This window comes from Osmia bicornis, chromosome 3 (genome assembly GCF_907164935.1).
Source record: "Osmia bicornis bicornis chromosome 3, iOsmBic2.1, whole genome shotgun sequence".
NCBI lineage: Eukaryota > Metazoa > Arthropoda > Insecta > Hymenoptera > Megachilidae > Osmia > Osmia bicornis.
In genome coordinates this window covers 2,134,201-2,161,016 of record NC_060218.1, presented here as the reverse complement: position 1 = coordinate 2,161,016, position 26,816 = coordinate 2,134,201, and the positions used below count along the sequence as shown (strand labels likewise).

The 26,816-nt window shown below is 49.4% G+C and overlaps 1 protein-coding gene across 1 annotated transcript in view; it reads right to left on the bottom strand.

Annotated features, from left to right (window-relative positions):
- The window catches only part of LOC114877518 (protein dachsous), a 201,639-nt gene that overhangs the window by 11,369 nt on the left and 163,454 nt on the right, over positions 1 to 26,816 (bottom strand). Inside the window, exons 3-12 of the mRNA XM_029190191.2 lie at positions 22,737 to 23,216; positions 11,585 to 11,748; positions 11,105 to 11,509; positions 8,624 to 9,032; positions 5,985 to 6,263; positions 5,678 to 5,901; positions 4,858 to 5,524; positions 4,420 to 4,770; positions 1,895 to 2,221; positions 1,335 to 1,821 (exon numbers count right to left, since the gene is read on the bottom strand). Coding sequence (XP_029046024.2) covers positions 1,335 to 1,821; positions 1,895 to 2,221; positions 4,420 to 4,770; positions 4,858 to 5,524; positions 5,678 to 5,901; positions 5,985 to 6,263; positions 8,624 to 9,032; positions 11,105 to 11,509; positions 11,585 to 11,748; positions 22,737 to 23,216 — 3,793 coding nt within the window. The remainder of the gene's footprint in view (positions 1 to 1,334; positions 1,822 to 1,894; positions 2,222 to 4,419; positions 4,771 to 4,857; positions 5,525 to 5,677; positions 5,902 to 5,984; positions 6,264 to 8,623; positions 9,033 to 11,104; positions 11,510 to 11,584; positions 11,749 to 22,736; positions 23,217 to 26,816) is intronic.

The following is a 26,816-nucleotide window of genomic DNA, read 5'->3' as shown; positions in this document are numbered from 1 at the left end:
AACAGCGGAGGGAAAAGAAAAAAAAGGAGACGGGGAAAGAGACAGCGACAGAGATCGCGAAAGAGTGGCTCGAGCGGGATCTGGTTTTGCATATCAGGCTTTTTGCCGGCTGAAATAATGCATTGAAATGCCACACGGTGTCCCGCTGAAATGACACACGACTGTCGCGCGGCAAAAGTACGCCACTGCGTGCTTCCTCGCGGCTACCGACGACACCCTTCACCCTACGGATCTCCCTGTTTCTTGGCTCCTTCCTCCTTTCCCCTGTCACGTTCTCGAGATTTCGCGAGCTTCTACAGCACGGGCATACTTTGTTTTTCTTATGAATTCATCCCGCAAAATAAACTATGCAAAGCAAACACTATCTCATCGATTCCTTCGGTCCTTTCGAATGGATTCCTTCTACCCGTCCACCCGTCCCCTTTTCTCAAGTCCCTACACTTGGACAAAAGTATTCGTCGGAAAGAAAAGGGAGAAAAAAAGCACGTAAATTTTTGCTTCTTTACTACCATCGCGTTGAGAATGCTCGACCTAACGATCCGCGACGCGTTCCAACGAGGTCACAGGTCATGGGACCTGCGGCCGAGTTATCTATTAATTAGCAGAGGTCGGCCTTGACGGGACAAAAGCCAAGAAAAAAAAATATGGTTCCAACGATGTCTCGTGATACAGGTTTATTGCGTGCACGTTCAGACGGTTCACCGTTTGGAGGAGGAAGTGGAGTCGGTAGCACGGGAAGAAAGAAGAGGGCAGAAGGAAGAAGCAACGCGTTGTTGGTCCGTGCCTACGGGTTATGCATATGGAATCGGCTAATCGAGCACGGTGCATCGTTCGCGAGGCCTATCGACTGACTTTATAATTTTACGACATTCCTAGACCCTCCGCCTTCTTTCGTCTTCCTCACCCTCCACTGCTCGAACGTACATACGGTTCTTTTTTCAATTCTCTCTCGTTTCTTTATCTCGTCGACTCCTCCTATTCGCTTGCTTCTCGTTTTATGACGCCACGGTACCGGCGTAATATCCCACCGACGATCCTAATCGGACTCGCAATAAAGGTCGCGCGGTAATTAACGCCAGAATGAAATTAGCTTGCTAGCGAAGCCGACGAAAGAGGAGAGAGGGGTGTCGCAAAGGGAAGAACTGCGAGAGCGTGGTGAGAAAATTGTAACCGCTTGCTGGATCGCATCGGTTGGAGAAAATGCTCGACTGTACGATTGTCTTGAATACTTGAGTAAATTTACAGTGTGAACGAAACAGGATAGAAAAAAATTCAGGAAAAGGATACGTCTATACGAATCTTACTGATCATTTAAAGAAGAAAGAAATACTTACCCAGCGGTAGTGATGACGCCGGTCAGATTATCCACCCTGAAGAGCCAGCTGCTTTCTTCTGCAATGGCATACGTGATCTTTCCATTCACCCCTTGATCAGGATCCGTAGCTTTTACGGACATCATGCTAGAATCTGGTGCCACGTCTTCGGAAATGGTCGCTAAGTATTTACTAGGATAAGAATTGGTTGGATAATTGGAAGAGGAGTAAGGGAAACCATTGGGTATGCCAAATCCAGGGTACTCGGAGTTTTGGACAGCACCACGAGGTCGTGATTCGGTGTACTGATTTGGAACGAACGTAGGAGCATTGTCATTTATATCCAGGACGATCACGGTCAAGTTGCAGCGAGCTTCCAAACTGGGACGACCCTTGTCCTTTGCAGAAATAGTCAGGACGTATTTGGAAACTGTTTCCCTGTCCAAGTTCGACATTGATAGTTTTCCGGTTACGGAATCGAGGATAAACTTTGCGCCTATGTTTCCGCCTGGCGATGACACGAATTGTGTTAAAACGTTGATCGAAAAATTTCAACATTTTTATCGGATTAATCGACTTACCAACGATGCTGTAGTAAATTTCCCCGTTCTTGCCTTCGTCGAGATCGGTGGCTGCTATCGTGTGTATCACAGAAGTCTGCTGGTTTTCAGGAACGGCGAGGGTATAACAAGAGCCAGGCCGAAACTCGGGGCTATTGTCATTTTCGTCCATGACTAGAACTTCGAGAGTGCTAATATCCAAGAGCTTGCTGGACCTTGCCAAGATCGGGACGGAGTAGCGGGAGGTCTGTTCACGGTTCAAGGGTCCTCGAAGAGTGACCAAACCACCGGGTGTAATGGCGAACTTGTCCGAGGCGACGTTGCTCGGAATGCTGAAGGTGACGTTACCTGTATAATCGCACACAAGAGAATTTCTGTCAACGTGTCGGTCAATATTTTTTATCCGTGGATATTCAAACCGTCGAATAAAATTAAACAGCTCTCGGATCGTATTTTTTTTTGTAAACTTTCACGCGAGCGAAATCATGTTGCTGGGTGCCGTTCGCGAAATTAGAACCACGCGACCATAGGCCCTGATTCCCCTCGCCAAACCATTATCCTGTCGCGTCCTCGCGGAGAATCCAAAATTATCGGTCAGTTTGCATATATAAACGCAGGTCTTGAACAGCAAAAGCGATCGTGTCCCTTGGCTCGAAGATCGACACGTGGTGCGGGCCGGCATACTTCGTAAATTCTTCTTAATATACTGATCGAAATTCGATTCGCGAAATGGTTTTGTTCTTTCGACAACTTCGAAGACGAAGAGCGGAACGGGAATCGGTAAAAGATATCGAAAAAACGAAGAAGAGACGAAACATCGATTCGTTGCAATTATACAGTCCGTGTCGAAATTTCCTTCTTTGGCAAAAAAATAATCAAATACGAAATTTCAGGGGATTAAACGTTCTTTAATCCTTGAACCACTCTCAATTTCCAAATCTCGGAAATTTTGCGTTTATAACGGACATTGAACAAAGCGGGGCTTCTTTTTCGTTGGCCGCAGCGGAACGGTAGTTACGGTGGCGACACGCACACGCTCGTGCTACAGGTAGGAGGGTGTCGGTGTTGGTTGGTTGGCTGGTTGGAACCGGTGATTTGCCTATGCGTACCGCGGCAGGCTGGCGGCACGATGATATACGCGACCATTGTTTCGCCTCGTCCTCTCTCGTTCTCCCTTTTCGTTCTGACCACCGGTCTACCTCCAGCTTCTGGCCGTTCTCTGGTCTCGCGGTTCCGGGCCCCTAGCAGGAGGCTCGTCCTTCGGAGTATCGCATAGAGTATAGAGGGACGCGGGACCCTTTGCCGTTTCTGCGGGGCGCGCTAATGCGCTCGTCTGATACACGGGCGCCGGTCTAGATAAGCGCAAAACGAGAGATATACCGTGTTGTCGGCTGTACCGAACGTTTTGCTACGAGACCGAGAACACCGGACTTTCTGCGCGCCCTTTTAGTAATCATCGTGTTCGTGTTCGTTCCATCTGTTTTACTCCGCGCGGCTGCTACGCGTCCGAGAAGACTAGGATCACAACCAACTGCGTTCTTCCTTTTTTTCCCAAATTATTTGCTGCTTCCGGAAATAAATGGTACCCGATCAGAGACGATTATCCGTATCACCTGACGATAGACCTACAGACGATGGAATTTTCTCGTTCAGAGAATTCTTCTGGGGAATTTTTTCGAGAACGATGCACGACCGCAGCGGGGTATTCCGCGGACATTACACGCGGATGGAACGCGGTCTCGACCCGGAGGGAGCCGAACCGCGAGTCATTTCGTTGAATTTACTATAATGCCCCCACACCGCACCGTAGCAGGCTGGATTCAAGGCAATTATTCGAGGTATTTTCATAGCAGGGCTTTCCTATTAGCTGGCTACCCGGCTACGATTATATTCCGCCTTGCGGCGCGACCGCTTCCCGGTGTAGGTGGTGCGTCTGTGTGGCGAAGTCGAAAATCCCTGGAGAAGAACAAAGAAGTCGGAGGAGGGATAGGATGAATAGGAAGGAGAGAAAACAAGATAGGAGACTGTAATTTCAGCTGCTCGTCCTATACAGCGCTAAATTGACAGCCCCTTTTCTGTTCCCTGGCACTTTATGCGGCGACGCACCACCGAAACAATAAGGACGCGAACGGAGCACCTAAAAGGGTAGCCGCGAGAGGCCCATTTTTGGTCCTCTCCTACGTCCTTGTCGCAGCACTTCTGCTACACGTGCGCGCGTCTCTGAACGCTTGCGTGTATGCGCTGTGCACGCATTCGAGAGGAGATCGATAAGTTTGCGAACGAGGCGAGTTCGGCTTTGTCCCTCCGCATTATCCTGGCAAGCGTTAACCGAATATACGCGCGGCTCTATCTGATCATCTTCGTCGAGTGATATACGAGCATCGGTGAATATTTATCAATAAACTGACCGGTTGTAAATCCGCCGGGTTTTATCTGGCGTATTTAGCGGGGAATAAAACGGTGAATCGGGAATCGCGATCTTGACGATCCACGCGGTTCGCCCGCTACCAACGATAACCCTTTGAGAAAGATCGCTGAACGCTTACCCTGATCGGCGATGATAGGACCGGCGACGTTTAGAACCGGCGCGCCAACCTGGAGGTCCTCTGAAACTCTAGCCACTGGATTGGCGAGCAGTAGCCGAGGAGGTCCGTTGGTCTGTCCAGAAGCCAGCGTCAGAGTCAGCTTGAGAGTTGACTTTCGCGGTGGGGTACCATGATCGTTCGCCGTAATCTCAAGCTCCGTCGACCTCACCATCGGCCTCTCCAAGCTCACTATACCAGACTCGTAACCCACCGAGAATCTCGACTGCTCGTTTGCCGATGTAATCACGTACGATACACGGCCATTGTCACCTGCGTCTTTATCCACCGCGACCACTCTCACCAGCGTCGCTCCTGGAACGATCCCAATTTACGATACCGCACGATGCCACACAATTTATAATTGAATCGCTAGGAATTGAAAATTTTCGTTGCGCTTACCTGGTAAGAGATCCGGCGTGACGGCCACTTTCGTGGATTCTGGGGCGACGAAAACCGGCTCGTTGTCGTTCTGATCGAGAACGATGATCCTCGCGGTGACGGTCGAGGCCAACTGTTCACCGGGAGGAGCACGATCGGACGCCTTCAGGATCAAGGTGTACTCGGCTCTCTCTTCTCTGTCCAACGGTCTGGCGAGCGTCAGTGCTCCGGTGAGAGAGTCGACCGCGAAGCTGCCTCTCGACGGAAACTCGGCCACCAGACCGTATCGAAGATCGCCGTTCGGGCCGCTGTCCAAATCGCTGGCCGTCAAATTGTAAATCGTCGAGCCAATCACAGCCCGTTCGGACACGCGGACAGTTATCGGATCTTGAGGCCACCGAGGTGGATTGTCGTTCGCGTCCTCGATGATTATTTTCACCGAGACGGCGATGCTCTGAGGGTTCCCGATCGATGTCGTGTCCAGCGCTCTGATCTCCAGGTGGTACTCGCTAACGTTCTCGCGATCCAACGAATGGGCGACCACCAGCTGACCCGAGCTGCGGTCCACGTCGAACGCTGGAAACTCGCTGACGGGCGTCAGCGAGTCTAGGGTGAAGGCCACGCGACCCGCTGGGCCCGCACCCGACACTGAACCCACAGCTTGTCCTATACTCGCGTCTTCTCGCACCTGAATCAATTTTTTTTTTTTTTCAATTATTAAGCTACCATTCAAATTAATCCCATTAATTAACCTTTTATCGACTTTGCATAATTGGAGCACGAAGGTCGTAAATTGGGAGTAGACGATAGACGTACTATTATGACGGTGGACGGTACTTACGTTAAAGGTAAGACTGCTGCTAGTGAAGGTCGGCCGGTTATCCGCGAGAGCTAAAACCTCGACTCTTAACGCCCGTATGCTGTGCCGGGGTGGCCGACCAGCGTCCGTCGCTTTTACGGACACCCGATATACGTTTCGTTCTTCGTGATCGAGAACCGCCTTCGTTCTAATCATGCCGGTGATGGGGTCGATGGTGAAAACGTTGTAACCGTCCGAATCTCGGTCTGTAAATCAAAGTTATTCATCGTGAACGAGGAATTCGACGGTATCTTCACAATTCGACACTTGGATTTTCACGTTCTTTCACCTTTAAGAATGGTGTAGGTGACGGATGCGTTTTCTCCGAGGTCGGTGTCCAACGCTCTGACCCTCGCCACTTCCGTTCCCGGTGGTTGTTCTTCTCTGACGCTGACAACGTCACCCTGAGGGTCCACTATTTCAGGCGAGTTATCGTTCACGTCTAACACGGTAACCTTCAAGGGCACCCTAGCCGCCCTGGAAGGCGTGCCCTGATCTCGAGCCTCGAGCACCAACTCGTGGACACCTTTGATTTCTCGATCGAGCGGCTCCCTCGTGGTAATCTCACCTGAAAGTCACGAACGAAAGAACATTAACTCCGATTCGTTTTCATTTCTTTTCCGATTAACGATCAAGTACCAGTAATAGAACCTCTACGCTTCATTTCACAGCTGACGATTGCTGATAGTCGCTTACGACTCTCATTTATTTCATCTCGAGCCAAGTGATTATTCAACAGTCGTTTCCTCTATTGAAAGGTATCTTTAGAAAATGTCTGGAATCGATCGCGAGATCGCGCCATGGGGCCCGGTTGACCATATATTTTCTCGCGTAAATGCTGCACGAGTATACCAACCTTATCAATTTCCTCGGACGCGAACGATTAATTGGATAATCGGCGTTCGTCCGTTCGAACACTCGCGCGTTCCATGGTCGCGCCTGAACTTATGTAGGTATTGGCTACGCGTATTATAATTGTAGCAAGAACTAAGCGAGCAGAAGTGGCGAGAACGGTAGGTACAAATACCTGAGAAGAAGAAGAAGAAGAAGAAGAAGAAGAAGATGAAGAGAAAAGAGAAGATGTTTGCTGAGTGCAGCCATCTTCTGGACCGGTCGGCGCATTAATGGGTAATTAAGCAAGCGCCTAGCCGAGCGGGCAGAACTATTCCAAGATGTGGAAAGGGATCGGGATAATAATTCGTACGTTGGGTCGAAGCAGGTTGGGGTAACCGCGTGCCTCCACGAATTCTCGACGTAGCTAGTCGAGTCGGGACGCGTCCCTGCCACCGCGGCAGAACGTCGTCGACGAGCGGCTCTGCTCCTCGTCCAGAAGACAAACGATCGACGAGGAACATGCAAACGCGCCGGCATCGAGGGATACCATCGCGGAACAATAAGAAGTATATCGTAGGACGCGTGCTAATGCGTTTCTCGTGTTAACCGTGGGACCGTGCGACTGACTTCTTCGACTCCCTCCGAGGGTACCTGCGCGACGCGGCGCTCTTTCCGATCCCGCGTGTCTCTTCCAATATTTGGAAATCCATGCTCGACGAGGCGCGCGTTAGGAAAGTTCGTTCCACGACCAACAACGGGATTCTTTGAAGGGAAGAATGCTTGGCAACCGGGAGAGAACGAACCGCCTCTTTAGCCACTAAACTCTCGCTCGAGATTTCCCTAAATTCATTCGATCGGAAAAGATCGTTATTAAAATGAGAATAAACACGAGTGAACAGTTGATGGATACTTCCGGCATAGCGACAACGTTTATTACTTTTATTTTCGTATCTCCTCTGGTGAAGGTTCGCGCATAAGAATGATCGAAGAAGTCGCAGCTCTGTAAACAGACAGGTCGGTCAGACTTGTCGGTGTATACGAGGAAAGGAAGACGACCAGGCTGGTTTGGAACCAGCGTGTACACAAATACTCTCGTGTCGCATGCCAATCAAAACGCGTATGCGCGTAGCATAAAACGAGAGGCATCGTGCGTGCTGGTTTCGCGGTGTGCGCTGAACCTGGACCTCCTTTCTGCTGATTCGTTACACGCCGGCCAAGGTGAAAGCACCGCTCTTACAGGATTATACTTTTGATATCCACGAACCGAGAAAGGGGTAGTGACAGAGATGTTACAAAAACGAAATAATCGGTTGTTCGATTTCGGTATCCCCGGTATCGCGTTGTACGGGACTCCAATTAAAGGCATTCGTATCAAAAATAAATTTACCGCTCGGTTCTTTCCTTTTTTCCATCTTCGAACGCGATAAATCTCGAGCGCGCGCCTGTACCGTGACACGCGTCCGTACCAGAACACGAAGAACGAGAAGAGAGAGAGAGAGAGAGAGCTTTGTACGCTCGATGGAAGCCGATTTCATTAGGCGTTTTCGACCACTTACGAAACGAGCAGAGATCTATCGAACGCTTCTAACGGCGTTGCACAATCGTCACGGAACCGCTTGTTCAACAATGGTATGGCAACATCAAGGGCCGTTCGCTCTGTTGCGTCAACAGAGACGCGTAAATTAAGAGCGTCGACGGCCAAGAGCTATTTAGAAAATTAATCGCTTCTTTCTACCTTTTTCTCGCGCCTTGCTCAACGACCGCACCAATTCAACTCTAATACATCATTCTCTTTTCTTATGTTACCGGAACTCGCTCTCTAACGTTCTTTAAATTCCCTATTCCATCTGGCTATGAAAAGAATTTCAAACGATAAATCTTGAACGCCAGTTGATTTCGTCGGGATTTGACTGGTAAACAGAGGATTTGCTAATATTATTCTCCTCCTTTCGAGTCGCTTGCCCCTCGACGGATACCTTTCGTAAACACTCGAACGTCGTTTCGACCACGTTCCGGTTATGACAAGCATCGAGGAAAGAAAGTAATGCCAAACTGTGAAAAACAGTAAAAATGGTATAGGTATATATGTCTTACCTGTATCAGGATCCACGGTGAAGCTGCTGTTTGCCTGGACCACCGCGTACCTGAGCAGAGCATTCTTGCCAAGATCAGGATCGGAGGCGCTCACGGATCCGACCAGCGTACCCGAGGGCAGGTTCTCCAGCAACTCGAACCCGTAGAAATCCTTCTCGAAACGGGGATCGTTGTCGTTGTCGTCCAACACCGTCACCAGAACGGACGCGCTTGCCGTCGCGGCTGGTGAACCATTATCGGTCGCGAGAACCGTCAACGCGTGACGATCGAGACTCTCGCGATCCAAAATCTGAGCCAGGTAGATCCAGCCGGTGTTCGGGCTGATCCGGAAGGCGGAGGATCCTTGAAGACGGTAACTCAACCTCGCGTTGTTGCCTGTATCAAGGTCCACCGCGGTCACCTGAAGAATCTGTCGGACAGGAACAAGTTGTTTTACCAGGCTGTTTTTACGTACGCCGATGCAGCGCGGCGCGGTGCAGCGCAGAAAAAACGAGTACAACAATTACGATACTCTGGTAGAGCAGAAGAGCAGGAAGGGGGGAGGAGTAGCCGAGGAGAAATCTGAATTTCTGCGATGTAAACGTTTCTCGTTGGAGAGGAAAAAAAGCTGTTGTAGGGAGATGGATGAAAAAGAGGGCGGCAGAGAGAAAGAGAGAAGGAGGTCGGCGAGAGGAGACAAGACCAGTCGATCCGGTCGTTCCGTATTAATTAAACGCACCCAAAGACCGCGAACCCTAAATGCGTTCGAACCGGTTGATGTTTTCCAGCGCGGGAGGATCGTGAATTACGGAGGTCGAAGAAGAAGAAGAAAAGGAGAAGAAGAAGCGTAGGATCGAGGGTATATAACTTGGTATCCCGTGCACGGAGCTGGCGCACGGGCAATGATGGATGGCGAATGAAGAGAAAGAGAGAGAGAGAGAGAGAGAGAAAGCGAGGAGAGAAAATGGAGAAAGGGGAGGATAAGGATGAGAATAGAAACGATCGGACCTGGTGTTCGAGGAAGGTTAAAAGAGGAAAGGTGGGAAGGTGGGAAGGATGAAGGGGGATAGAGATCGGGCACACCATTAGAAGGAGAAGCTGACGTGGGAGCAGGCAGTAATGTGTCTAACTGTACGTTATTAGTTCGCGGCGGGTGAAGGGTTACGCTCACTGTAGCCAGGTTACTCATGCTAGCTGCTACTTCCCTGGCCCTTTCCTTGTCTCTCTGCTTCTGCCGCGGCTAAGATATTGTCCGGATACCACCGACAGCTCACAGATCTGTTTCGCCGATAGATAGCACCGATATATACGTGTATACCGGCAGAAAGATGGAACGAAAGATCGAGTGGCGAACGAAGGAAAGAAGAAAGAGGAAGGGAGGAACGTGCGGTCTTCTCCTCGTCTCCTCTTCTATCGTACCCTCGTCGTGTATACGTTGTATTAAAAATGTGACGTCATTTAACGGGCCTATCTCGACTCGACCATCTCCTGCCCATTCGTCATCGGTATCCTCGTATTCGGGATTACGTCCACCGGTGGCTACCATCGCGAAGAATCGTTTCTTCGTCGCTCGCGTTCCACGGCTAGATACCGTTCTCCTACCGAGATCCTCTAATGACCTGAACCCCTCTCTCCTGATACGCGACTTTTCGTATATCCGTATAGGAAATCCTGCTATTCGACACCTAGACATCAGGAACGTATGAGAAATATCAGCCGGGACGGCGAATCATTTCGCTCAAAGTACGCCGGTGATGGTGTTTAGCCAGGATAAATGGCCCTCTCGAGCGGGATAACCAGCGAAGGTTGTTCATAAAACGAACAGCTGGCCGCTGCGTTTCTGTTAAGCCTATCAACGATTACCTATCAATCCCAGCGCACCATACTGGCCAGGCAATACACGTACCGTGTATCGCAAGCAACAAGGAACCGCGTTCCTCTATCAAACTATCGGTTATACTCTATCAATCCCTTAACCGAACTGGTCTGTCGAGTAAGCTCGCAATCCGCATCATCGACCAATCATTCGCGCGCCTTGGCGTTCGGCTAATTCGTTTCTGTTCTCCGCTGACAGGGTGAACTCGATGAGTCAACGTCTTCTTCTTCTTCTTCTTCTTCTTCTTCTTCTTCTTCTTCTTCTTCGTCCCGTCTGTTCTAACCGTGTCTAATCGAAGAAGGAACGAGGAAACGGTTAGAGAAGACTAGAAGAGGTTCGTGTAACGGAGCAAAGGTTCGACAACGAATCGTCTTCCTGGTTGTCCCGATGAAATTACGAAAGATCCCGATGGAAGTTACGAGAAGGATAGATGGAAACACGGGAGAAAGATTGTTGGATCTGCTGTTCCTTTCTGGGCGATCCAGAATTCCCTTGTTCCCATTCCCTTTCATATACATATACGCTCCTTCATCCCCCCCCCCTGTTCCACGAAAGAGGATCCTACCGCGCGTCTCCTCGACAAACAAATGCCCGCGTGACGGGCGTGTAATGAAGATTTTTCTCACTTGAGAATCGAGCTTGGCGCCTTCGGGAACCTCCACGTGATACTCGTTCCTCTCGAACACTGGGGGGTTGTCATTCACGTCCTGCACCTCGACGCTCAGGCTGAGATTCGCCGAGAGTCCAGCACCGTCCAACGCTCTTATCAGAAGTCCGTGGCGTTGTTGGGTCTCGTAATCCAATCTTCTGGCCAGATACAGCTCTCCGGTGCGGCCGTCTATACCGAACAGGTCGTTGCTGTTCTGGCCGAGAACGTAGCGCAGAGGGTGCGACGGGACCGTGTCCGGATCGGTCGCGTGTGCCACGTAAAGGGCAGTGTGAAGGGGATGCGATTCCGGCACGGAAATACGGACGCTGCTGCTCGGGAACATAGGGGCGTTATCGTTCACATCCTCCACGTTCAGTTCCAGCTGCAATAAGACGTACCATACCCATCGGTTCAGGGTAAATCGCAGAGTTTCGAGCAAAATATCTTGACAGTTTACCTGACAGTAGCCCACAGATATTCCATTACGCGCCTCGACGCTCAAAATGTATTTGTCTCGGGCTTCTCGGTCCAATGACTGGCGAATTCGAAGCATACCGGTGCTCGGGTCCATCGTTAGATCCGGTTCTTCCTTCACCAAATAAAATCTGCTCGGCCGTTCACCTGCAAACATGGTTATTATCGTTATTAAATGGCTACAAAGTGGCTTCTTTTTTTATACGTTTCTTTTAAATAATGATCGTTTTAAGTACGAACGAGCGTCGGAAGCTGGAGAAGTCTTTTGATGGAGGAGAAGACTGCGATGGACGCGATGCAAGCCTCGTATTAATTCCTTTCCTCTCGTTTCTCTTTTTTTTTTTTTATCCTTTATCCCCCTCCCCTCGATCTTACCAAACGAACAGTTCATTCGTTTCGTAAAAAAGAAGAGAAAAGAGGAAGAAAAAGGGCGGAAACGAAGGGGGTGGGTAAGGTTGAAAGCGCAAAAATGACGAAAAAGTGTTGGGATACTATATAAGCAGGCTGCTCGTTAATTATAACTTCGGCTTGTTCTCACGTATACATTTTGCTCGTTTCCTTTCTCGTCCCAGCAGATTGCACGAAAAATCCACGGGAATAGCGCGAATCGTCGTTTCGAACGCCATAATCGACTGATTGAATCGAATGGCCGCGATCTTGCTAAACGCAGTACCGTAAAGTGCTGCGATCGACCATTCATCCTCTCTAATTATCCAAGAAATACCAGAATCGATCGACTGTAAACGAGACTTTTTGCATCGACCTAAATCGTGTAAATTATTATTGGCGTCTTGTGTCGTCGTCACGACAGAATTTAGAAACAAAATAACGTTATTAGACATTTTTCTCCCGCAACAGTTAATTAACGAATACCTGAACTGGTCGGTTGACTTTATTAAGAAACTGGCTAGCTGTATCGGAGAAAATCAATTAATAGGCAAATCGAAGGATCATTACCACCGGCTGACAGACGCGATGAACGATCGAACGGCGCACCGGAGCAGAGCATGTTTCCTGCATAACGAGTGCCGTTCCCTGTCCGCCCACGTTCGTGAACCGCAGGGATGTTCCGTCGTCGCGAAACCACGCGGAATCCCACGTGGCATTGTTCTTGCGTTCAACTTCTAGATCGTCCTGGCTCTTAGCCACGCTATTGAACAGCTCCGAAGAACCGTTATCGCTTTGTCTTGCGATCACTCTGCGAATATCTTCGTGACATTTAACCGAGCTCGATTGATCGATCCTTTGTTGCCTCTCGAATCCCGAGAAAATCATTTTTCTCTCTACTCGTTCGTCGGCGAGCATCAACGAGCATCCAGTACATTGAGTTGCATTGAACTTGTCGCAGTGAAGTTGGCTACAAATTCACTACGCATTCACGCCGCGCCGCGTCGGTGAGTGAATGCGTGACCAACTTCACTGCGACAAGTTCAATGCAACTTCAGTGAACACGCGTGTATTAACGCGAGGCTCGCTCGCGTCGTGGATTACTTAATTTATTTCAAACTAATGAGTGGAACGATTTTACAAAGAAAACGCGGTAACACGCGCAGATCCTAAGGCGAGATAACCACAGGCAGAAATATAGTGATTGATCGAGTTAGGCTGAAGAGGAAAACAGGTTATTGTGGTAAGGTTCTGGTACATACGTACCGCTTTTAAATCTGTTAAGAAGTTTATCTTGTAGTAAAAACTATTATCAACATTACAGGTTACAGATTGTAATCTGAATGCGAGAAAATAATAAGTTACATTGCAACTATAATTTATAAAAGTTTATTCGAAGAAGAAGTTCGTCTCTCTATAAAAATCGTGAGGAAACCGGTTGAGGTCTGCAATTGCTTGAATCTATTCGGTACAGTACAGGTAAGTACCTTTTTAGACGTCGATAATTGCTGCGATCGGTCGATCGCGCTGTTCGATCCAAAACGAGAGCAAGGGTAGCGGAGAGTAGAGGAGTGTAGAGAGGGAAAATACGTGTATCCTCTCTGGATACGTTTCGACAAACGCCTTGGATCTACCGCGTCGCGATCGGGTCTCCCATGGAACCGATCGAGTTTTTCCTTCGCCGGTGTAAAGAAAAACCTGGTAGACTAGGATGCGCAGTGGCCACCGCCTCTGTGCGTTTACCTGGAAGATAGCCGCGAGCGTTTCCATTTCCACGATATCCGGTGACATCGTCGAATCGAATCGAATCGAATCGAGTCGGTCTTCGATGCTGACATCGAACGACATTGGTCTTAAAGATGGTACTCGGTCGCGTACGTGGATGGCATAATTTATGGGATGCTATTTATACCCACTCCACTTTGCCTCCCACCTTCATACTCCTCTTCTCTTTTCCCTTAGTAAAGACGCGCGAACGATAGGAAACGTCCGTAGCTTGGCGTTTTCTCGTTTCTCACGCTCTACGAGATTTACGTGTTTCTCGCTTACGTCTTGCTGAACGACTCTCCTTCGAATAGCTATTTCGTCTTTAGCCCGTTAACACGTTCGCTACTAGTTCTCTAGCGCGAGTATAACATCGGTAAGACAATTGTCAGAAATAATAATAAAACATAGGTGAAAAGGAAGCTTGCCCCCTCTTGCCTCATTTATCGAGGGAATAAATTGCAATGCAAGAGTACGGCGAACTCAGTTGGTGAACGGGTTTTTCACCCGCGGTGCCGACTCGAGAGGGCTTCGTCACCCCGGTTACACAGGCGTCCCTCCGGGGTGCCCACGTGGGTGTAACGAAGACAAATCGCTCGCGTATTTGATTAATTCGTGGAGATCGCTGGTCCAGCCCGGTCCCTCGAAGCTCTCTTTGGTCCACGCTCTTCTTCTCCTTCTCCTTCTCCTTCTTCCCGTTTTCTTTCCTTCCCTCTGTCTATCCTTTCCCTTTCGTCCCTTTCGTCCCTCTGCCATCGTGAATCGAATCGGGAGCGAGTTTTTGCCGCGGTATCCGAGCCAGCCAAGAAACCTACTCATTACTGATTCTCGCCCTTTCGAGTTCGATCGGTACTCGCGAAATTTACCCGCTGAAAATTCCAGACCAAACGGCCAAAATTCTTGATCAAGTAACAACAGTTCGGGGAAGCAGGCATAGCAAGAATCGAGACTCGTTTGTACGTGAATGGACAGAGAAAAGTTTCGCGGGGAATCGTGTTTCGTTAGACGATCGTGTTGCATCCGTTCCAGCAACGGGTATCGTATTAAACAGACGGCTATCTGCTATCGGTTCTCATCATTTTTTAAATCATCGATACACGGATCCGAGTCTAGATTGCTTCTAATATCTCAATCGAGCGAGTCATAAAGTTTCATTAGCATTGCTAATTTAATCACCGCACCGACCGAATCCGGTTATCCGCTGACGCATCCAACGTAAAATCGAATCTCGAATATTTTGCCTGAACAGAGAGAAAGTTCCAATCGACGCGGTGATTTAAATCGATCGTCGCGAGATTCCAGTCGTTGGCTGACCGATCGCTACGAAAGCTAGCTTCTTTTACACACGTGGTACCTGTGCAACGCGTCCTATCGCAAAGTGGCCTCTAAGTATATCCTATCGTCGATCCTTTCACGATCCATCCGGGTCTTCCATTCGCCAGTTTCAGTTTCGTTTATCAACTACTCGTTTCTCTTCGATTCGGTCTACCACGGGGCAAGGTAACCCTCTGAACGGCGTGTTCCTCGCGACCGACGTCGTGCCAGCCCTTTTTATCCTGCCCTCTCCTTTTCCGTTTCTCTTCGTCCGATCCCCCGTTCTCCGTAGCTCCTCTCTCAATCGCACAAATGGAATTCATTTCTAGTTCCTTGACTCCCGTTCCCGTGTTCCTTTTCTTCCTAACCCTCGTCCCCTTGCTCCGTTCCTCTCTGTTCGTCCTTCATCGACGACGATAGCTTGTCCTGCTTCCGCTCGGCTGGTTCTCACGTGCGAGACGTTCTTCTCCGTTGACTCGGCCAGCGTAGAACACGGACGAGAACGAAATTTTTCCTCGTCGACTCGCCGCGGGTGACGAACAGCTAAAAACCGTTTAATCGATATCGTGCGTTCGCGTTCGAATCGATTCGCATAGCTTGCCTTGAATTCTCGACTTGTTTAGAGGAAACAGCCACGGGCTGAACGTTTTCTAGCGTTAATAAACAGCGACGCTAAAGCACGCGGCGAAGAAACGTTCCATTAAGTGGTTCGTTCGATCGTCGCGTGCAGAATGGTACTCTGCCGAAGTAAGAAACGATCGAACAACTGCTGGCTGTTCTGCTTGCCCTTCTCCGCGGTTAATTCTCTCGACGGCATTGCTCGAACGCTGAAAACGCAAGGTTACACCTGAAATCGCGATGTCTTCGAACCTCGTTTCACCAGCAATCTATTTAAAGCGTTCCACCATGATGCAAAACGTGCATCGTTTGGTTAATTAGAAACAGTAATCACCGAGACGAGACGCTTATAATCCTATCATGCACGATTATAGGATTTTTGAGCCGTGTCGTAGCAGCAGTTATAACGGCTCTGCCTACGGGAGATATTCGTCTCTCTAAGCATCGCCGTTTAATTGCTCTCTCGTCGATCGACGAAGAAGAAGGAAAATAAGAAAACAGAGCGGTTAGGGGCGGCAGAAAAAACCGGTGTACCGAGTTTCACGAGGAGGAACATTCCGGGCGAAGAAAACTCGCGATAAATTACAGAGAACGACGATTCGATCACGCCGTATAAGGAGGCACGAGTTCTGTTGCCTATGCTGGCCAGCTATACCTCACAGAGCGTTTCTCTTATTTTGCTAATTAGCTCGTAACGGGCCGTTCGAGAGGTCGCTCGATGCTCCGGAGCTGTTCAAGAGCGGCACGGCCTTTACGAGTCTCGAGGAAAGCCCTTCGGCGAACGGTTCGTCACCTCGTTCGCTTCCCTTTTCCTTCACGGCCATTGAAACGGCGGGTTGGCTGGGGCCGTCCATCGAATTACGAGGATCCCCCTCCAAGATTTCCCCCAAAACGTCGCGTCCGCCTCTCCTCGTCGATTTCGCGCTTACAATTCTCGACACGGTATCCAGCGCGATCGATTTCGGAATGTCCCGAGGCCTGGTCGCGGCGGCCAATAAAAGGCTGACCGTTTGCATAAATTCGTGGATTTTTAATTGGACGAGAGGTAGGCCGGGTAATAGCAACGATCGAGATAGGCGCGATCTCGGGAAGCAGCGAGGAAGGATCGAATCGGCCGGTTCGTTAATTGGGGGAACGGTAAATACAGTTTAGAAGAAATGGCCCGGAGGAACGGTCGAAATAGAGAAGAAACGTTTGGTAATATTTTAATGGTCTTCCTTTCACCGGCTTGGCAGTAGTGTCTCGAAGCGAGCTGAGACGCTACCGTCTCTCGTCGGTTCGTCATCGTCGCCGGTTTAACGACGTCTCCAGGCCAGCAGTGCTCGTAAAACCGTGCAGAAACCGATTCACTTCGTCCCTACGTGTCTCGAATTCCAACCTGACCTGCCAGCACTAAACCAGATTTACGAAAATCGTCCATGGAATGGACGTCGGCTATCCCGACGACGATAGGCGACGTGCCTGCGCGAACCACCGACACTTTTCGTCCGCGTTACGAAAAACGACCTCGTAATTAAATAATGATGATTAGCGGTGAGCCACGGTAGCGTTCAGCGACGCGACGAATGCGATGAAGAAGCGATACCGTGGTAAAGGTATGCTGTCGTTGACGGCGGCCTCGCCTCTTCCTCTTTCCTCCTCCGCTATCGTTCCTCCTTCCGTGTCTTTCTATTTAACGCGTCAACACCCTTATCGTGCAACGTTCGCGAGGCATTCGAATTTCAGAATTATACAGCAAACAGCAGCGTCGGAATCGAGGTAGATACAAAGGTACGAATCATAGTAGAAGAGTACAGGTTCGCGTAAATGGTCGACCCGAAGCTTTTTCTTTTTCTCTGTTACTCAATGGTCGAGTTAGCGAAGAGAACGTGTTCGCGGCGCACAATAGCGCAAGAAACGCAGCATCGAGACCGGTAAACAAACGAATAGAGCTTTATACACGCGTAAAACGTCTCGTTGCACGGATGCGGCTAAATGGTCTGGCATGGTCGACCAACGTGTACCAGAAAAAGAAGAAGAAGAAGAAGAAGAAGAAGAAGAAGAAGAAGAGAAGGCTTAGAAGCGGCAAGAACGACAAGACAATTGATGCTGACAATAAGGCTGACGTTAGCCAGTGTCGAGACTACGGTTCGCCGCGATCGACGGCAGGAAAGGGTTAGGAATGGAAGTCGAATGTGGTGTTCATAGGCGATTACGCTATCCACAGTGCCATTGCTATACCATCATCAGTCGTAATGAGAGTCTCGAGGCATTCACGACTCGATTTATTATACTTAACACGGTTTTAAGCTTCTATATGTGTTAGTGTAATCTGTTTACCAATCCTAAACAGAGAAAAATCTGTATTCCCCGATCCGTTCCATCAGAAATCATGAGAAAGTTCGAGGAAGGCTGAGATCGCGCGTGTGAAAGACCGGTCGGTGAAGAAATTCGCCGAGTTCGAGTTCGTAAAGACGGTTTAATAAGCAACGGGTGTGGCTAGCGTATTGTTTAGCCACCACGGGGTATCGATCGCGAGAAACGTTCTTCCTCTGCTTGGAAAGGTTGAAATTGAAACAAATTTCTTCCTTTCCCTCGGTTTACTCGCGTCAGCGTGTTCCGGGATCGGCAGACAGCGCGACGTTCGAGCGTGGTCCCTGGCTTTCACGCTTCTCCAGCGATCTATCGCGATATAAATCGTTCGAATGCTCTGCGAGTCGGAGAGAAAGGAAAAGCACATCCTCGGCGAGCTCGAAGACGGGTGTTGTGCGATCGCGTCGAGGCCGATCGCGGACGGGAAAAGTCGACGGGCGTTGCAGAAATCGCGAAGACGATGGGATGGCTTTCGCGCGGACAGGTTCGCGTGTAAACGGCTGTTCGCGCGTACTTGCTTGTGTAAGTCGGCTCTGTTGGCCAGGTAGGTGTGTGCGTGTGCGCGAACATATAGATACACAGATAGGGATAGGGCTACGAGGCACGATCAGCTAGCAAGAAGGCCGCGATAGAAGGAAGGGATGCTCTTTTCCTCGTATGCGGGGCCCTATGATGCACCTTCTCCACTCTTATCTCGCGCCTTCTTATCGCCGTTTACCATCTCACCGTCTACAGAGCGGAGGGTCCCCTTATCCGTTCTACGTGCATGCACGCGCTCATCCATATATCTTTTTCTCACTGCTTCTCCGATCCTTCGCCGATTCGATCCCCTTTATCCTCTCTTACAACCTACAGGCAGCAGAATTACCGCGGGCTAATCCTAGATGAGATTGTCGAACAATCGATCTTATGCCCCGTGGAATTTTTCTTTTCAGAATATTATCGATGATTTTTCGCAATGCTATCGGCCAACGGAGAACTTTCTTCCTAACGTAAAACCGTTTCTCTTTCTACCCAAAACGACGTACATACACGTAGGGCAGCGGAGTTCTCTTCGAACAAGAGAAGAGACATTGAGCGGGGAACATGAAATTCCACGAACGGAATTACGCAAATCAGACTGTGAGCATTCGTCCTGCCGTGGCAGAGAGTCCTCGCTATCTGTAACCGCGGATCTCGCAGCTTGGTTTAGGTTTGCTCGCTCGTACTCCTGCGGGATGCAAAGTTACAGAGAACGCTGGACCCCTGAAATTTGCAAGTCTGGCGAAAGCACGATGCAAGCACGAGACCGCACGGAAAGGACGAAGAGGGAAGAAAAGGAACAAAAGTGAGCAGCGACGAACAAGCGGGGAAAGGGGTAAAGGGGTTCTTTTACTCATCGGGGTAAAAGAAATTATCCCGCTTCCTGTTCGCGTCTGCTTTTAATTCAATCGAACTGGTCGAAACTCGTAATCAAGCCCGTAACGACCGAATCGAGCCTGGAATTATATCTTCGTGTATCTTTATAGGCGCTTTAAAACGACTCCGCTACACCGTTGCTTTTTATACGGTGTCGTCGTTAAATTCGTTAAAAACTAACGACGTGCCGACTGGATAAGATTGCTAATCACGGTGCTCATTTTCGAAAGCTTAAGTTCGTTTTTCCAGCGGTTACGGAGATTTTTCTTGTCGCAATCCCTTCAATTAGAGAAGCGAAGCATACTTGGTATTTACGTAAACGATTCTGTCGAGGGAAGAGAACGTGGACACGCGTCAGAATGCGATATTTGAATTCGGGTTGCATCGCTTGCAGAGAGCCGATGCAAGTCGACTGGGGAAAAAGGAAGGAGAAAACGAGAAAGGGACTTGGTTTCGGCTTCCCTTCGACGTCCATCGTCCGGTTCGGTCCACTTTCTCGTTCGGTACCTTCGAAAAGGAGCGCAGAAGAGGGAAAGACGCGCTCTGGGAGCCCTCAAAGCCAGCAGACCGGTGATATTTAAAGCGTATGCAAAGAGTGCAGTTTCGTAGCGGCAGCGTCGAACGAACAAGGAACAGCAGATTGCAAGAGGAGAAGAGGCAGAGAGAGAAGGGAAGATAGAAGGGCAAAAAGTCCTGGACAATGGCGGCTTGCGTTCGGCTGCTCGGTATCCGACTCGCGACGATTTATGCGACCTCGACGACGTCGACGACGACGGCGACGGTTCTCTTTCCCCTTATCCTTCTCTTCTTCTCTCCTACTCTCTCGTTCAGCTTGTAACAAGCTTCCCTTTCGCTCTTTCGAAGCGCATTCCCTTCGGACAAGAATCTCAGGCTACGAAAACGTTGGATCGAGAGAAGTACCGGGAGATTACACCGCGTAACTCGATCTCGTTACTTTCGATCAAAGGATTAAAGTAGAGTTCAATGCGTCGAACGGTACCTTATCAGCAGGGCATTACGTAATTCCTTTCCAGCGAGATTCCACGTTGTTGGACAGCAACGATTCGCTTGTACCCAGATTTATACCTTTTCCACGAACAAACGAAACCCTTTCGTTCGATCGATGTATATCGAGTCAACTTCTTCCAAACCAGTCTGCTGATTTTTTCTCATCACGATTGCCGCGATTGCAGAACACCTTTCTAATCTAGAGGCCGCAATTGGAAAGCTGTGAAAAGTTGAAAGCGGTCGCTCGTTCCGCGGATAAGATAAGAAACGGTCGTCTTTCTAGCCGATGATCGTCCGCCAGGTACCATAAACGCGGCCGTAAAATGAAGCGCGTTCCTCACTTTGTCGCCAAGTTTTATGGAATGAACCGTACGGGTAGATGACTAGCGGATTCGACTCACGGTCCCACCGATTCCCCCCTGAAGGAAGGATTGTTTCCATCAAAGTTTCTTTTAACGACCTTTGCTTCCTCGACGATCAATGCGCCCCTCTAACGACCTCGCTTGTCTTTCGTATTTCCAGAAAGGGAACACGGGGCCAGTGTTATCAGAACAGGTGCTCGTAAAGCGGGTCCTTCGTCGACGATCCGATAACGCGATTCGATGTTCCGCAATAAATACGAAATTAATGAACACGCCGTTAACGTCCCGGACACTGCGCCGTTCTGCACAATAATTATGCAAATCGTTTCTCTAAAACGAGAATTTAGTCGGGGCAAAGCGTGGCCGCGAGTTTGCGAGCCGAGAGCAATCTTCGCAGAGGGTTGTTCGCGTCGATACAGGTGTCGTAAAATAACGGTGAGAAGATGCAACGAGAATCTCTTATGTCTATCTCTCCCTCTTTTTTTTTTTGGCACAAAATGAATCGCACCTGTGCCGACGATCGCCCCGTCGGCTCGACCGACTTTAATCTGATAATCTGATTGGCTGCCGTGTGTCAAATATTGTGGGCCCGAGTGCCATGTCTCGATCTTCCGTGCGAACAGGTTCTCGCGTGGACGCGTGGCCGATTGGAAGCCACGTTCCGAAATCGCCCGATCGATCGGCCTCGACGTACCAAGAACAACCATGAACACGCGTTCTCAAACTCGCCCGGCACAGGTCCGAGTAAAATATTTTGCCGAAATTTTCGGTCCCGTTGTCGTCTCGGTGAATTACCAGAAGGAATTCGAAAAACGCGTTTACCATTTCTGAACGAAAGGCGTTCGAAGTAGGATCGCGATCTGGCGGGAATCGGGGCCATGCGTCCGACAGGGTCACGATACTTTTTAACCTCAGATAGCGCGGCCCACGTTCCTCGAGCCTTCTCTATAAGAGAATCTCTGTCTCTGTTTCGAAAAGAGATGGAACGGAACGGAACGGAACGGAACGGAACGGAACACGCAAGACGACCTGGGGACTGGGCGAAAGAAGAGATCCGTCCGGTCGGAGCGAAAGAGAACGAGCCACGACGACGACGGCGACGACGACGACGACGACGTGGTCCCTCGACGAAGGAGGAACACACTAGAGGTTCGCGCGCATTGATATGCAACAGGCTGCATATGCGGGCCATGCCGGCCGAACAATACGACCACCGGTAAGGCACCGTCGTGTAAACTATCCACCATTCTTGAGCCTATAACGTAGCGAATCGTGCCGGTCGATACGCCACGAGACACTTTACACGGTGCATCGGGTATATGGCGCGGTGAGCGCAGGTCGTGACGCGCCGTATCTTGCATCGGATGTACCACCAGTGTGGAAACACGGATACGTACCTCTCCCGCCTTTACCTTTCTTCTTCTTCCCCGTACAACCCCACCCTGCCCTGCCAACCCTTCGAGAACCGCCGCCACCTTACCCTTCTTCCGTCTCCTTCCTCGTTCTACCAGACGGCAAGAGCTGTTCAAGATTTAAGAACCAAGGAAAAATAAAATCTTCACCACCTGTTTTCATTTCCTGAAATTCGGTTTCGTTCCTCAAAGACGGAACGGTTCACCGGATGGACGGAAGGTAAAGACACGGGAAGAGACTGTCCTTACAGAAGCGTGGTTCCACGTAGTTGCACGTACACAAACACGTGGGCGTTCGCTACGTCGCCGGCGTTTTCTCGTGACGCGACTATGCTAACGCGGTAACGCCGCGCGTGGAATACGTTTTCGATGCATTCACCACCGGCCATCGACCAGCGCAGCGGTTGCAACCATTCTACCGAAGCCTTTTCAAACTCTGCCGATCGAGCCTTCTCCGCGCGGCTCTTCTCCACCGGAAATCGATAACGGCGCCTCCGACAACAAGGAAATACCAACGTACCTGACGGCGAAGAGGACGCGGCTCCATCCTTCACGCCGGCAACCACGCTGTTCTGAGGAATGGTCTCCTTGACCGTGACGGTGTATCGTGGTTTGTCGCAACCGGCTATCCTGTGCCCCGGGGATGACGTGGTGATTCGAACTTCGGCGTCGAAGGTACTCTTCAGACCAGCCGCGTCGGTTGCCGTTACGTTCAATTGATGCAGCAACGAGCGGGACAACAGACTCGGTCTCGCCACCTGAAGCTCACCGGTGTTGCGATCGATTTGGAAAACACCGGCTTCGTTGCCGTTCGTGATTCGATACGCCACTTGACCGAACAGTCCCGCGTCCAGATCCGTCGCTACCAGCCTCAAAATCGCACCCTGTATCGGACTGTCGCTTTTCACGGTGACGTTGTACTTGCGCGGTTCGAAGATCGGACGATTGTCGTTCACGTCGGTCACTTGGACTCTCACGATGGCTACGGTACTCAGGCCTCCTGTAACAGAAAATAATTCTCGATATTACACACTGTGGACTGGACTCGAAATATCAGATATTTCCAAGTTAGTTACACATACTTTAATAATTGACAGTTGTGAATAATTGTCGTTAGTACACGTAGGAAAACAGTGGGATCGCGATGCTTGGCAATTTTCGAACGCGTTTCTGCGATCGCCCGTGGCGGTTAACAACTTTCTGCTTGTCAGTCGAGATAAAGTGCTTACTCATTGCATTATCAAAGCTATTTTCACGATGGTTATCGTTGATACGCGCAATTTTCGCTATCCTTGTTACCATTATAATGGGATGCAAGAAGGTACGAAGTTGGGAAGCACTGTATGTAAAACTTTGGGTAGCAGGGCCACGAGTGCGAACCTCAGCGATTATGTTTATTTCATTCCTGGATGAAATCCTCTTATCGAGCCAAATAATGTCGGGGTATTAGCCGGCGTAGAGAACGAATCTACGTGGACTGTTGGAGCCGGTCGACATAAATCACCAGCGCCCTGTAGTACCATTGCCTTTTTTCGAAGCCAATCAGCTTCTCCCACCTCTTGCTCTCTTTCTCTCTTTTCTTTCACATATACACCTCAAAGACCATTCCTTTCGTTTTTCTCTCTTTCGCTTTCTCCAGTTACGATGCTCGTCGCACTCGCGTTATTTCGTCGAGGAAGAAACTTCTTACCCCCGGAGCAGGGTAATGCGTTCGCGGTAATATTTCAAACGAGAGGAATTTCTCGGTGCGCTCGAACGGGCCGCGTGGCCAACAGTGTCCCAACCCGATCTTCTCTTTTCTGGTCGTGCTGCTTTTCGAGCAATTACACGGACGGATCGATCGATCAATATGCCGGCGACTCGCGCTACTCGTCGTTAACAGCGAGCCTGATCGCTTTGTTGTTTGGCGTCTTCGGGGATAAAAGTATAAAAGAAAAATGAGAAAAGTCGTTCGCGCGCTAATAATTCGTTAGCCCGTTGAAGTATCGCCTTTCTTCGTACAAGACTGATATACGGTCTTTGACGGTCGATAATAACGCTTCTCTTCGATCCCTATCCGTAAATCACGTTATCCGTCGAAGCCTAATCGCGATCCCCTTTACCTTTCGTCGAACCGACGACTACACGGATTAATTAATCGAGACGGTGCGCTGCGCTGGATCAAGAGGGGGCAAGCAAACGCGAGCGCGAATGCGATAACGCGGCGGCTGTTCTGGTTGCTGCTGCTGCTGCTGCTTCGACCAAGCTGATTTAACCGAACCCCGACGCAAGTGTTAATATTAAAGACAGTATGTAAAACGGGTAATCCGATGTTTAAACGGTTTACACCCGTAACTCATAGTAATATATGGACTCGGTTGTGCGGAGCTCGGACCGCGACGAGATTTATAGGTACGAGTGTCATTGGAGTCATGCGTCAAGGGGCCAGTCCCCTCCGTTCTTCGGCTTCGTGCTTCTCTTCTTCTCTTTACCTTCTCATCCTTTCCCTTTTCGTTCCCCTACCTTCTCTTCCTCGGCCGTCTCTTCGCAACGCGGCGCGGCGAGGTACCTTCCGTACGACTTGTGGAGGTATCGAAATGCCGATCTTCGGGCCACGCGAATTCCCTCGAAGAAATGTACCCCTAATTTCTCTATCGACCCACTCCCGCGTCTCTCATCTGCTTTGCTTCGTTCGAAACGAGTCTCCGACATTCCTCGCGCACCTGGACCTCGAAGATCGATCAAATTAACGATCGAATAAAACCGAATATCCAGAAGTGGATGTCCGCGCCTCGTCCGGAGTACGATCGCTTCCTGGACGTAGGTCAACGACACTCTAACGCGTTATATAGGTACACATGGGTGTACGATAGCCGAGCAGAGCTCTCTGCTCCTTTTTAATTTCACGCGGTCGATCGTCGGGACGAATCCTTTTTCGAGGTTCGCGCGGCACAGGATACGGAGCCTTCGAAAGATTTATGCGGTCAGTGTTTGCCAGCGGTGCTCAATCGAATTGGTAAATAGAGATTTATAACGCAACCCGTCGAGACCGCTTAAGGACTTTAATATAATTGCAAATGATGTTTAAGAACGATGGAATTCGATAAATGCACAGGATTCTTGCCTGTTTGATGAGAATGAGAGGTTGGTCGAACGATCGCGGAAACCAACAAGAAATCAACGCAAAGACTGTCCATTGTGGGAGTCGGGCCTGAAAGATTTACGAGATCAGTGTCAATAAAGTCACCGCCGACTTTCAGGAAGTTCAGCTCCGACCGTGGCCACGCCTTCCTTTGCATTTCTGTACGTTGATCGCAGCACGTGCATCAAGATGAGCAAACCGTTTCGCATGTACACCACGTAATGCACAATTTCCAGAAAGAAAGATAACATCGAGCCCAGTCTCTGTTTCGTCAAGTTCGCGACGCTCCGGACCCAAATCTCCAGATTTTATCCGCCCATTCGTCGCATTGTTCAGCAACGTCAGGAAGAATTTTACTCCGCGCCACGATGAAACGTGGTGCTTTTGTAAAATTAATTTGCTCGTTCGTGCACTCGTCAACCAAATGATTTATCGCAAAGAAAAAAAGAAAATTAATATGATGTAGAATTCTTTAGCAAGAATCCACTGTACTGGTACATAGTATCTTCAGATTTATTATTCGTTGGCCCCCCGAGGGAGTAACGCGTATGGTCAAGCTCTCCCACATCTAAACAAAGCAGCTCTGGTAAAGAAGTCTATCGGTATGCGTATCATCTAGCCATTTGCGGATCTCTTACACGATTCAAAGCGAGACTACTCGTGGTCAAGAATTATCGAGCTGCTTGTACCGTTATCCGCCACTATTAACGGTGATAAAACGTCCAGTTTGCGATTATCGTTACTCTTATCCTAGAACGTGTTCCCGCTGCAAGTCGATCAGAGACAAACCAGATTTTCCGTTGGAAAACTATAGGTAATCGATGATCAGAAATGGTTAGGGTATCGTTGGTTCGCTCTAACAAGAGGAACTACATAAAAATTATCATAAAAATAAAAAAAAAAAATTTTTGGGAACCAAGGATTTGAATCGTGAGTTTCTTATTCTTACTTCAGAATGTAAGAAGTAACTAACTGTAATTATTAATATCTTTTAAACAATTAGCCGTCTGTCCACAAAACGGGGTATAGGCGTGTTCAGCTCGACGAGCTCTACAAGCTGGCAAAGTTTCATTAATAAGTGCGTGTAACACTTGGGTAGTTCTCCGTGTAAGACGAGAAAGGAGCAAATAAATATCACGACGAGTTAATTCTTCCTCGAATCCTCATATCCATTCGCTTGCACAACAAATTCCAGGAGAAACTCGAAGCAATGCTAACCTTTTGGCGCATTGCTAACGCGTGTTTGGCGGATGGTTATCGCGACTAAGCTCTCGGCGTTGATTCCGTGGCTGGCAATCGCGTATCTTGAGAAGTCGAGGCGCGTTCGTTCGAGTTGGCTCTGGGTAGAACAACGTCCCGGGTCGTCAGCAGGTGGTATAAATCACGAACAAGCGAGACTGTGGTTCGCGTGGTACCACGCGTTCCCCTGCCGTCATATCCGAGCGGTACTATTGTGCCGATGGTGTCGGTGAGTCTGGT